General features: G+C 38.1%; 1 protein-coding gene across 1 annotated transcript in view; it reads left to right on the forward strand.

Annotated features, from left to right (window-relative positions):
* rnf17 (ring finger protein 17) overlaps positions 1–13,106 on the forward strand; it is a 315,372-nt gene that overhangs the window by 273,786 nt on the left and 28,480 nt on the right. The window contains exon 27 of the mRNA XM_039746236.1: positions 252–308. Coding sequence (XP_039602170.1) covers positions 252–308 — 57 coding nt within the window. The remainder of the gene's footprint in view (positions 1–251; positions 309–13,106) is intronic.

Consider the following 13,106-nt stretch of genomic DNA (forward strand, 5'->3'; position numbering starts at 1 on the left):
TTTAGTGTAGAGTTTCTTTCTATTTAATATACAATAATTAAAATGCTACATTTTTAATTACTTTTCATGCCAAAGTATTTTTCTATTGCAGAAAATGCACAGTATATGCCAACAGTGATATTTTTGTTTCTATATATCCAAATATGGCATCTTTTAGCTTTTGGTTGTTTAACAAAGTAATTTTTTTTAAATGTATGTGTATTTACAAGTTTCAAGTATGATTGTAAGTTTGCGTTTTGATATGTTTCTAGGATTGCCATTCTGCCTTTGTGAACGATGAAGTGCCAGACTGGGATTTCAGTTTTAAGGTAATTCATTATGTGATTGTGACTATTTTGCAGTGGGTAACATATATTACTTATACTGTATTAAAATCTTAACAGTCCTTTAAGATGTTGCCTTAGATATGAAGTTTGTATATCAGAATTTCAGTTTTACTTGTATTAATTACTGTTATTTGATGAGTGATTAGTCATCAGTACCTTTACATGTGAGTTTACTTTAGTGTATTAGTTTTCCTTTTCCAGGTTTTCAATATACAGTGGAACCTTGGGTCAAGACCATAATTCGTTCCAAAACTCTGGCGACCCGAAGTAATTTCCCCCATAGGACTGTATGTAAATACAATTAATCCATTCTGGACTGTACAAGTTATATGTAAATATATTTTTTAAAAGATTTTTAAGCACATCAGTAGTTTATTATACCATGGAATGCACAGTGTAATAGCAACCTAAATGTAAAAACATTGAATAACACTGAGAAAACCTTGAACAGAGAAAACTAACCTTGCAGTCTCTTCACACTAGAATTACCAGAGCCTACAAAAAAACTCGTAGGTCTGTCCCACCTTAAATCGCTTCTTAAAACCGTTCTCACCTCTCCGCCAGTGTCTCTTGTTAATCTAAATGTGCTGATAAAAGAAAAGCTGCAAGTAGCCGGCTATTCCATTCCCCCGCCCCTCCCCCCCCAAAAAAAACGACTTAGAAAATGCACAAACTTCTCCCAGCTCATGCCTTGATTGATTATCTGGGAGTGAAGTGGAGTTTTAGAGTGGAAATAATAGATCATTATTTGGAATACACGCATTTCACGTGTGTTCCGTTTCTACAGTAATCTGTGTATACACATTTTTAAAACGGAAACGTTTTTCATATTGTAGTAGTAAATGACAAAATGTAAGTATAAACTATATAATGTATGAAGCTCGAAGTCCAAATCTCAAACACTTTCACAAAAGGTACAAATATAACAGAATAAGCATGCTTTTATTCAAAAATATGACTGCAGAAAAAAGCCGCCTTAGCATGCCACATTGACACATACAGTGGTGTGAAAAACTATTTGCCCCCTTCCTGATTTCTTATTCTTTTGCATGTTTGTCACACAAAATGTTTCTGATCATCAAACACATTTAACCATTAGTCAAATATAGCACATGTAAACACAAAATGCAGTTTTTAAATGATGTTTTTTATTATTTAGGGAGAAACAAATCCAAACCTACATGGCCCTGTGTGAAAAAGTAATTGCCCCCTTGTTAAAAAATAACCTAACTGTGGTGTATCACACCTGAGTTCAATTTCCGTAGCCACCCCAGGCCTGATTACTGCCACACCTGTTTCAATCAAGAAATCACTTAAATAGGAGCTGCCTGACACAGAGAAGTAGATCAAAAGCTAGACATCATGCCAAGATCCAAAGAAATTCAGGAACAAATGAGAACAGATGTAATTGAGATCTATCAGTCTGGTAAAGGTTATAAAGCCATTTCTAAAGCTTTGGGACTCCAGCGAACCACAGTGAGAGCCATTATCCACATATGGTAAAAACATGGAACAAACCACTGTTAAGCAAAAAGAACATTAGGGCTCATCTCAATTTTGCTAAGAAACATCTCAATGATTGCCAAGACTTTTGGGAAAATAACTTGTGGACTGATGAGACAAAAGTTGGAATTTTTTGAAGGCAAATGTCCCGTTACATCTGGCGTAAAAGGAACACAGCATTTCAGAAAAAGAACATCATACCAACAGTAAAATATGGTGATGGTAGTGTGATGATCTGGGGTTGTTTTGCTGCTTCAGGACCTGGAAGGCTTGCTGTGATAGATGGAACCATGAATTCTACTGTCTACCAAAAAATCCTGAAGGAGAATGTCCGGCCATCTGTTCGTCAACTCAAGCTGAAGCGATCTTGGGTGCTGCAACAGAACAATGACCCAAAACACACCAGCAAACCCACCTCTGAATGGCTGAAGAAAAACAAAATGAAGACTTTGGAGTGGCCTAGTCAAAGTCCTGACCTGAATCCAATTGAGATGCTATGGCATGACCTTAAAAAGGCGGTTCATGGTAGAAAACCCTCAAATAAAGCTGAATTACAACAATTCTGCAAAGATGAGTGGGCCAAAATTCCTCCAGAGCGCTGTAAAGACTCATTGCAAGTTATGCAAGCGCTTGATTGCAGTTATTGCTGCTAAGGGTGGCCGACCAGTTATTAGGTTCAGGGGCAATTACTTTTTCACACAGGGCCATGTAGGTTTGGATTTTTTCTCCTAAATAATAAAAACCATCATTTAAAAACTGCATTTTGTGTTTACTTGCGTTATATTTGACTAATGGTTAAATGTGTTTGATGATCAGAAACATTTTGTGTGACAAACATGCAAAAGAATAAGAAATCAGGAAGGGGGCAAATAGTTTTTCACACCACTGTACTTACTACAGCTGCCACGGTAGCGTAATGGTATCAGCTGCTGACTAGTATTTAAAAGGTCATGAGTTCGATCCCACACGATTCAGTTTTGAGAAGTAAACTGCTCTTATTCTTACTATTTTAGAATAAAAACATGCATTTGATTTCAGTGTGTAACAGCCAATGTAATTTATGATACTTGTAAAGGTTAGGTTTTTTTTATTCACTTTTCATTCTCTCAGTCGTGTTCAGGATCCTTCCCTACCTCCCCCCCTACCCCCCATCTGAGAATGCTGTTTTCACATAAAGCGTACTTGTGACTGCATTCTCGTACCAATGCTTGAGAACTGAAGTGCCTGCGTGGACTTTTCGTGGCATTACACGTCTATTTTTTGAGCATGCCAGTGTCGCTCAAACACAGGAACATATGTTGGTGTGCAAGTATAACAAAACAAGTGCACTTTTATTCTAGACTATAAGTGAAGAAAAAATAAAGCAAGTTACAGTAGGCGGTTGATACGACAGCTTGCGTGGTGCAATGCTAAGAACTGATGATTTCCGATCCGTGCTATATAAAATCATCACATTCAAATATTAACAATTCCCACATACCCTTCCTACATTCACGACATGTGTACTTGTTGCAGTGTACACATCTCTCTGTGCTATGGTTCCTATTACACTGAATGAGCACCTGACATTGTACTTCCTTCCCTATATACTGTAAATAACATTATAGTATAGCGCGTCTCCAAATAAATCACATTTGAGCTATAGTGCGTCTCCAAATAAAACATTTGAGTTATAGCGTGTCTTTATGTGAAAATAGCATTGTCAGATTGGGGGTATCGTGAACGTGACTGAGAGAATGGAACTGAATTTAAAAAAAAAAAGCTAACCTTTACAATTATCATGCATTTACACTGGCTCTTACAGACTGACTGAAATCAAATGTATGTTTTTATTCTAAAATAGTTCAGTACATGCAATATTATTTGAAAACGAACAGTGTCAGATCGGGTTTGAATACACGCTGACGCTGTTACAGAAGGAGTCAGCTTATTCAGTGCAGCTGTTTCAACGCACAGTACATGCAATATTATTTGAAAACGAACAGCGTCAGATCAGGCGCATATTCAAACCGATCTGGCGGTGTTGTTTCAAATAATATTGCATTAATCTGATGATGTTTTTACATATATTGTCTCTTTCATTCATCTTGTGGTTTGTAATCAGTAACCGCGTGTTTTTTTCCCCGATCTTGCCAGTTCGCACATGTTTCTGTATGGTGGTGTTTCTTTTGTACTCCAGGACATGCAGAGGACAGAATAGTACAGAGCAGTAAGTTCAGCGCTATATGCAATCAGACAGACAGACAGACAGGCAGAGAAGGCACTAGATACATAAATAAACAGGGAAGGCACTGTATAATAGATATATAAAAAAACAGCTAAGGGGATAGATATACAGTAATCCCTCCTCGATCGCGGGGGTTGCGTTCCGGATGTGATAGGTGAAAATCCGCGAAGTAGAAACCATATGTTTCTATGGTTATTTTTATATATTTTAAGCCCTTATAAACTCTCCCACACTGTTTATAAATATTCCCCGCAGAGTTGTACAGCATAATCTCTTTGTATTCTCTTAGATATTAGGTAAGATTCATTGAAATTATGTATATAAACACACTGTTTATATACAGTAAAACCTAAATATTATTTTAAAGATATTGAGTGTCTCCGATATCACATGTTACAGCCATTACGATAGACATGCCACCAGCAATAAATACGTACAATGCAAGAAAAATAGTATACAGTAAATGTGTGTGTACAGTGACACTAAACGTACGTACATGTACTAAGTACTGTAAGTAGAAAATTAATTATGGTTACTCACCAACAATGACACGATGACTTGTCCGATAACAATGAGTTTTATTTTACTGCACAACAAAGGAGAGCGTTACAGCCCTTAAAGGAGCCACTTCAGGCGATTGTGTAGCACTGCCGTTGTTCTTCTTCTGGCAGTCTTCAATCCAAATCCCTAAAGCAGATTCCATCCAGACTACTGCCTTATTACATCCACTTACAACTTGTTTTGCACCCTGGTTAAAAGGACACTGCGGCCGTAGATCTTATATTCCTTTCCTACTTTTTAAATAAAAAGAATCGTAGCCTTCAACAAATCCAAAACGTTTACCTTTTCGGCAATCGTTAACATCTTCCGTTTGCGCTTGGGCACGGTCCTGAAGCAGTAGCAGATCGTTTTGGAGCCATAATGAAGGGCTTGACTATGCACAAAGATAAACACAAAAGAGCACAACTCTTTACACAGCGAAACACGTTGATGCTAAATGAGCGAGACGAGACTTCCTGGTTAACACTGCATTCAGCAAGCAGGAACTTAACTGCGTGCTCTGATTGGTTAGCTTCTCAGTCAGGAGAACTTAACTGCGTGCTCTGATTGGTTAGCTTCTCAGTCATCCGCCAGTAGCGTCCCTTGTATGTAATCAACTGGGCAAACCAACTGAGGAAGCATGTACAGGTAGTAAAAAGACACATTGTCCGCAGAACCCGCGAAGCAGCGAAAAATCTGCGTTATATATTTAGTTATGCTTTCATATAAAATCCACGATAGAGCGAAACCGCGAAAGTCAAAGCGCGATATAGCGAGGGATTACTGTATAGATAGGTAGGAAGGAAAGGCACTATATGATAGGCAGACAGGGAAGCTCCTATATAATAATAAAATTACTGTTATTACTATATAGATAGACAGGGAGTTCAGGCAGGCAGAACGGCGAAGGTTAAAAATAAATAAATTTTCTCCCCAGTGGGGAATCGAACTCGGATCTCTTGAAGTACAGCAAGTCTACTGTGCTCTAAGTGACGAAATCTTACCAGTACGCCACGGAAGCTGTTGTAAAAGTCTTGAACCTTTTATGAAAGTGTTTATTTGCTCTTTGGCTGTCAGGCTTCACACATTTTATAGTTTATGTCTACATTTTGTAACAATTAACATTGTGTTTACACAGATCACTGTAGAAACGGACACACATGAAATGCGTATGTTCCAAATAACAATCTATTATTTCCACTCTAAAACTCCACTTCACTCCAAGATAATAGAGGCATGAGCTCGGAGAAGTTCGTGCACATTCTGAGTCGGTGGGGGGGATGGAATAGCCGGCTGCTTGCAGTTTGTTTTTATCGGCACATTTACAGGACAAAGGAGGCTGGCGGAGAGGTGAGAATGGTTTTAAGAAGCGATTTAAGGTGGGACGGAGTTTTTTCGTAGGCTCTGGTAATTCTAGTGTTAAAAATAAGCCCAGTGCATTCTTTAACTGCCTTCTCGTGCTCTCTCTCTCTCGCTCGGTCTCTCGCTGCACAGGGAATCATGCGGAAAATATTGGCACGTACGAACCGGAAGGGAAACTGGCTTGTTCGTCACCCGAGTGTGTGGTCATGAACAGATGCAAAAGTTTGGCAAACTTTTTGGTCATAACCGGATTTGTACGTGGTCTGAGACATTCATGACCCGAGGTTCCTCTGTATATGTCAAATATTTTATGGAAAAAAATGGTTTCTAAAGTCTCCAATAAGTAATCATGAGCATCTAGATTCATGAGTTAATATGTATAGCATTGCATTATTGCTGCAAACACTGCCACTTAGTAATCTTATTTTTTTCTTCATACTAATTCAGGAAACTGTTTTTCCATAAGAGTTGGTTAGGGAGAAAGACATTGTTTGCACAACACATTTTGAGTAGTGTGCCTCAAGCATTTGCACATGGATGGCTTTTGTTGTTTTCTGGAAGTATATCTAATAATTTTGGTCATGAGGGGACTGGTGCCATTGCAAATTCTATGACATGTTTGCAAAATACCCTCTTGAAAATTAGGTAATATTAAATATATACAGACTCTAAAACTAATGATGTTTTAGAAATAAGTTCCAATGTTATCCTGAACGAGAAAAGAATGTTGTAGCCAGTCCCTAGACATCTCCTTATAGCAGGATTATACAAATAAAAGAGATGAAACTTGGTAAGCAGTAATTAATTAAAACAAAAAGTACTACTTCTGTACAAGTAAAATACCTGTTGGGTACTACTGGTTTGACTTTGTATCGAATGAGTGGTTGCTTACAGTGTCCCAAATGAGGCACATTACCTGCATTGTGAGGGAGCATCAGTTACGGCACTACGGCCATGTAGCATGATCCCCCAAGGGTGATCCAGCTCTCAGGATCCTCATTGTTGAGGGCCTGAGCAACTGGACCAGGCCAAGGGGACGCCCATTTTAACACCTGGCTGCGGCAGACAGATGATCATTTCTGGAAGGTGGGACTGGATCATGTGTCTGCTTGGAGGGTTGCCAACCAGGATCCCAAGCTGTTTCGCCGTGTGGTAGGTGTGGGAACGCGCTGTACCAGCCCATACCCTCTGTCCTGAACTGACCTGGTACACATGGAGAAAATATTGAAGAAGTGCAAGAATGAGCAAATAAACGAAAAAGGTCTAAATTAGCATAAGCCTCCCTAATTTGGGTTGTTGATGAGAAATGTAATGATTTACTTCATGAGGTAAAAGTATGTAATAGATAAGAATAGTGTCAAATATTTCAAATATTAAAACGTATGCTTCAATTGTTTAAAATCTAAATATTCTTGATAGAAATGTCATTTTTCCCCCACTGATACAAGTCCATAGAGAGTCTGATCCCTCGTAAAAGATGAAAAGTAAAATATTCATAATCAGTGACTTTGAAATAGTCTAAAATGACATCCCACACGTTTCTGTTTGAAATTTGTCATTTTTAAACACTGGAGATCGCTCTTAAAGGTCTAGGACCACCAGCAAAAAATCTAATATTAAGTATATTATCATATTCATTATAAGCAACCACAAAGTAGTATTATGCTGCACTCAACCTGCCTTTGTTACTGGTCCCTATTTTTTCAAAGTTTTGTGAATAGGAGTTACTTTGATCTCTCATAACCACTGTGGTTGGTTGATGTGGCAACAACAACATTTATTTATATAGCACATTTTCATACAAGAAAAAATGTAGTTCAAAGTGCTTTACAAAATGAAGAATAGAAAAATAGAAGACACAATAAAAAATAAAAATAAGTCAACATTAATTAACATCGAATAAGAGTAAGGTTCAATGGCCAGGGTGGACAGAAAAAACAAAAAAAAAAACTCCAGACGGCTGGAGAAAAAAATCAAATCTGCAGGGATTCCAGACAAAGAGACCACCCAATCCCCTCTGGGCAATCTACCTAACATAAATGAAACAGTCCTCTTTGTATTTAGGGTTGTCATGGAAGGACTTGATGATGATGGTCACGTAGACTTCTGGCTTTCAGTCCATCAATGTTGGAGCATCATGATGCTTTGAGTAGGTGGTGGTGGCGCAGGCCACCACCACAAAGAAACCGGAAAAAGAAACAGAAGAGAGAGTTGGGGTCAGTACGGATTTTAGAGCCACCATGAATAGTAGTTATGATGAATTGAACATACAGAGTATCAGGATTAAGTTAAAGTGAAGTTAGGAGAAAGCCATGTTAAAGTAATGTGTTTTCAGCAGTTTTTTAAAGTGCTCCACTGTATTAGCCTGGCGAATTCCTATTGGCAGGCTATTCCAGATTTTAGGTGCATAACAGCAGAAGGCCGCCTCACCACTTCTTTTAAGTTTAGCGTTTGGAATTGTAAGGAGACACTCATTTGAGGATCTAAGGTTACGATTTGGAATATAGGGTGTCAGACATTTCGATATATAGGATGGAGCGAGATTATTTAAGGCTTTATAAACCATAAGCAGAATTTTAAAGTCAATCCTGAATGACACAGGTAACCAGTGTAGTGACATCAAAACTGGAGAGATGTGCTCGGATTTTCTTTTCCTAGTTAGGATTTTAGCAGCTGCATTCTGCACTCGTTGCAAATGATTTATGTCTTTTTTGGGTAGTCCTGAGAGAAGTGCATTACAGTAATCTAGTCGACTGAAAACAGAAGCTTGAATTAATTTCTCAGCATCGTTCAATGTCATATAAGAGGTCTAACTTTTGCTATGTTTCTTAAGTGAAACAATGCTGTCCTAGTGGTCTGATGAATATGTGATTTAAAATTCAGATTACAGTCAACAGTTTTTTAAGCATATAGATTGAGAAGAGCAGCGGACCCAGGATAGAGCCTTGTGGAACACCATATAGAATATCATATGTCTTTGAGATGTGATTACCACAACTCACAAAGAATTTTCTCCCTGCCAGGTAGGATTCAAACCAATTTAAGACATTGCCAGAGAGGCCCACCCATTGACTAAGGTGATTTCTAAGAATATTGTGATCAATGGCGTCAAATGTGGCACTCAGATCGAGGAGGATGAGAACAGATGAATGGCCTCCGTCTGCATTTACCCGCAAGTCATTTACTACTTTAACGAGTGCAGTTTCTGTGCTGTGATTTGTTCTGAAACCTGACTGAAATTTATCGAGAATAGCATGTTTATTGAGGTGGTCATTTAACTGCATAATGACTGCCTTCTTTTACTTAAGAAGGGCAGGTTAGAGATGGGTCTAAAATTTTCAAAAGCAGAGGGGTCAAGATTATTTTTCTTGAGCAGGGATTTAACTACAGCAGTCTTAAGACAGTCTGGGAAGACCCCCGTATCTAATGATGAATTTACTATGTCAAGAATATTGTCAATTAGCACGCCTGATGCTTCTTTGAAAAATCTTGTTGGTATTGGGTCAAGGACGCAGATGGAGGGTTTCAGTTGAGAGATTATACTATGTAATTCAGGTAAATCTATCCTGGTGAAAGAATTTAATTTGTTTATAATGGAGTACCGGGGCTTTGGAGGTTCTGCAGTGTTGGGGAGATATACTATGTTATCTCTAATATCATTAATTTTTTGATTGAAAAATACAGCAATGTTCTCACAGGTTTCACTGGAAGTATTCTGGGGCATTCCTTTGTGTTACCTGGGTTTAACAGACGATCAATTGTAGAAAATAATACTCTGGGATTACTAGCATTGTTATTTATAATCTTAGAGAAATAGCAGTGCCTCTCAAGACGGACTGTGTTATTGTATTCTGTTATTTTAACCTTCAATATCTCATAATGGATAATTTAGTTTTTCTCCATTTACGCTCAGCTCTACGACATGTTGTTTTTAAATCAAACACTCTTTGGGTCTTCCATGGAATAACAATATTAGAAGATTTTTTAACTGTCTTTTCAGGCGCAACTATGTCAACAAAAGCTCTTACTTTAGAATTAAAGTTTTCCACTTTACTATTTACATTATCCTCGCTATTATAGTTGGCACTATAAACGGACTGATTGCTTAGAATGTTTGTAAGTTTTAAAGCTGCTGATGAGTCAAAGAAGCGTTTTTTAACAATATGCTTCTCATGAACGTTTTCTATCATTATTTCTATATTAAATAGTAGAAGGAAATGGTCTGATAGACCGATATCAATGACCTGCTTTATATCAACTTTTAGTCCTTTAGTAATCACTAAGTCTAACGTATGACCTGCTTTATGTGTAGGCTGATTTAACGAGCTGTCTCAAATCAAAAGAGTCCAGGAGGTTCATGAATTCTTTTACTTTTTGGTCACACTGATTGTCGATATGAAAGTTAAAGTCGCCGACTATTAAGAGTGTGTCATAGTTCGTAATTAAAATTGACATTAAGTCAGAGAATTCCTCAAAGAAAGACACGTTATATTTCGGAGGTCTATACACGGATAATACTAGAACGTGAGAATCTCCATGAATAACAACTGCGAGATACTCAAAGGACTTAAATTTACCAAAACTAACATCTTTACATTTTAATTGGCTCAAGTAAATGTTTGCCAAGCTGCCCCCCTTTTTTCCCTGGCGATCTGCACGAATAAAACTGTAATCCAGAGGCGCAGATTCGATTAAAACAGCCGCACCGTCTGAGTTAAGCCACGTTTCACTTAGTGCAATAAAATCAATGTTTCTATCAATAATAAGATCGTTTATAAAAAATGTCTTGTTAGTTAAAGCTCTAACATTTAATAGTGCCATATTTAATGATCCGGAGGGGCAGAGCTGAATTCTATGCACGTTATTGCTATTTGGACCAAAAAAAAAAAAAAAAGTTATTTTTGTTAACGCCACTCTGTGTGTATTTTTTATGTAATCTACAATCTGTTTTTATAGTTTTAATGCATTGTTGATCTAAAGTAGTAATTGCAATGAAATTATTGGTGTTTATGCCGCACTGCCTAGATTTTTTACGTGCATTTAGATTGGTTATTAGATTATTAATGTTGTGCACTTTTATGGAAGACTGTGTTAAGCCAGCAAAGCAGTAGCATTACGGAAGGGGTTTAAAGTAGAAATAGACAGTCAAGATAGACGAATTACCTTAGCGATGTTTTCAGAGAGTACCTGGGCGCCAAATCTATTCGGATGCCGTCCATCCCGCTTGAAGAAGCGCGGCCTTTCCCAAAAAAGGTCCCAGTTGTCAATAAACCCGATGTCTTGAGTCTCGCAGAAGCCTCTCAGCCAGTTGTTTAAACCCAGCAGATGACTGTAGTATTCATTTGATCGTCTGACGAGAGGTAGTGGACCCGAGATGAAACACAACTTCAAGTCCTTCTAATTAGAACTTAAAGATGTGTTTTTTTTTGTAGTTCTCTTAGACTTGCCTCGGATGTTAGGGTATTTATACTTAGACTTGGCTCTTGGTCTAATGAAATATTTTTTAGTCTCGATCCAGTCCAGCTGCTTGTACAGAGTAATGGGGATTGTGGAAGAGAGGGGAAAAAGAGAGTGTAGGCAGGGTAGAATGGTTGGAGAAGAGTGTCAGGAGTAATTTGTGACAGACGGGTATCAGCAAGAGTGAAAGGAAAGGTCTAAAGCAGTGGTCCCCAACCTTTTTGACACCAAGGACCGCTTTACTAGAAGCTAATTTTTCCAGGGACTGGGGGGGGGGGATTTTTAGGGACAGGTTTGTAGGGCAGTTTTATACACAATTTACATTACATTTCTATTATTATTAAGTTATAATATCGTAGTAGAAATTATACAGCTTACCATAATGCAGAATCAGTGGGAGCCCTGAACTTGCTTTCCTGCAACCAGAATATCCCATTTGGGGACGATGGAAGACAGTGACACGTGAAGTGTGTTGCTTATGTTCAGTCTACTCCGTAATCTCGTTTTGGTTGCTGTCACTGCAGAAAACACTGCCTGACAAATGTAGGATGTTGGAAATGAAAGCAGCTTCAATAGTTTCTTTCGTGTTAATTTTAATCTCCTCCTGCCTACAAGCCTATGCTGATGAGAATTTTTCTCAGCATTTCCTTGTGATAATACACTTTCAGGGTGCGAATGATGCCCAAACCCAATGGCTGAAGCACTGCAGTGCAATTGGGCGGGAGGAATTCAGCGCGAACATTATCTGAATGTGGAAGTATGTTGTGGGAAGCACAGTTATCGTATAATAATCCTATTTGTCTTCTTCATATTGTTTCTGAACTGTTTTGGGATCCCCCCACCCAACGGGAACGTCACACTGAAGTGCATCCCGAAGCGTGATTGCAGCATCTGTGTAAGATTGTTTGTCCATTGCCGGGGCAGGGAAACCGCAGGCTCACAGCGTGTTGTCCCGTTGACAGAGGTCCCAAAAGAGTTTAAAAACAACATGTTTTCTTGAAAGAGAGCTGCATTAATAGGAATGTTTCTTGAAGGAGCATCACTGAACCACATAAAAATGGCTTTTTAGACATTTATATTTCAAAAATATATTGTTGTTTGTGCTTGTTTTTTTTTTTTTTTAGTAAAATATTTGTCAAAAGGAAAGCACCCTGGATCATTTTCAGTGTCCTAGAACTTTTTTAGACTGCATACAAATAACAAGTAAAAATTCCGTATTTACTTGTACTGTTGATGCTTAAGTAAACATATATTGGATAATTTAAAACTTATACTTGAGTAGTTTTCTCATTCACAACTTTTATTTGAGTCATTTTCTGGAAAGGTATCTCTACTTTTACTCAAGTATGGCTGTTTGGTATTTTATACAACACTGGCCAGGCAAACTGCACCTGCAACCTCACATCTGATCATTTAAAAACAAGAGAATTACACTTAAGTGTGAATTGGGGTAATACTTCACAAGTGTTTATGACTTTGAATTTTTGTTAGACATAAAACTGTTGATAATTTAAATTTACCAAGTCCTGCCCATTGCAGAAGTTGTAGAATAACAGCATGAAGGAAGTGTGGGATGGGATGAAGATCATTACTGGCTGCAGCTCGAAGCTGGGTGCTACCATCGAGAGAGACGTGGAGAGAGCAAACCAAATGAACAACTTCTTTAACAGGTTTGACCACCCTAACCCACT

This window comes from Polypterus senegalus, chromosome 2 (assembly GCF_016835505.1).
Source record: "Polypterus senegalus isolate Bchr_013 chromosome 2, ASM1683550v1, whole genome shotgun sequence".
In the NCBI taxonomy this organism is placed as follows: domain Eukaryota; kingdom Metazoa; phylum Chordata; class Cladistia; order Polypteriformes; family Polypteridae; genus Polypterus; species Polypterus senegalus.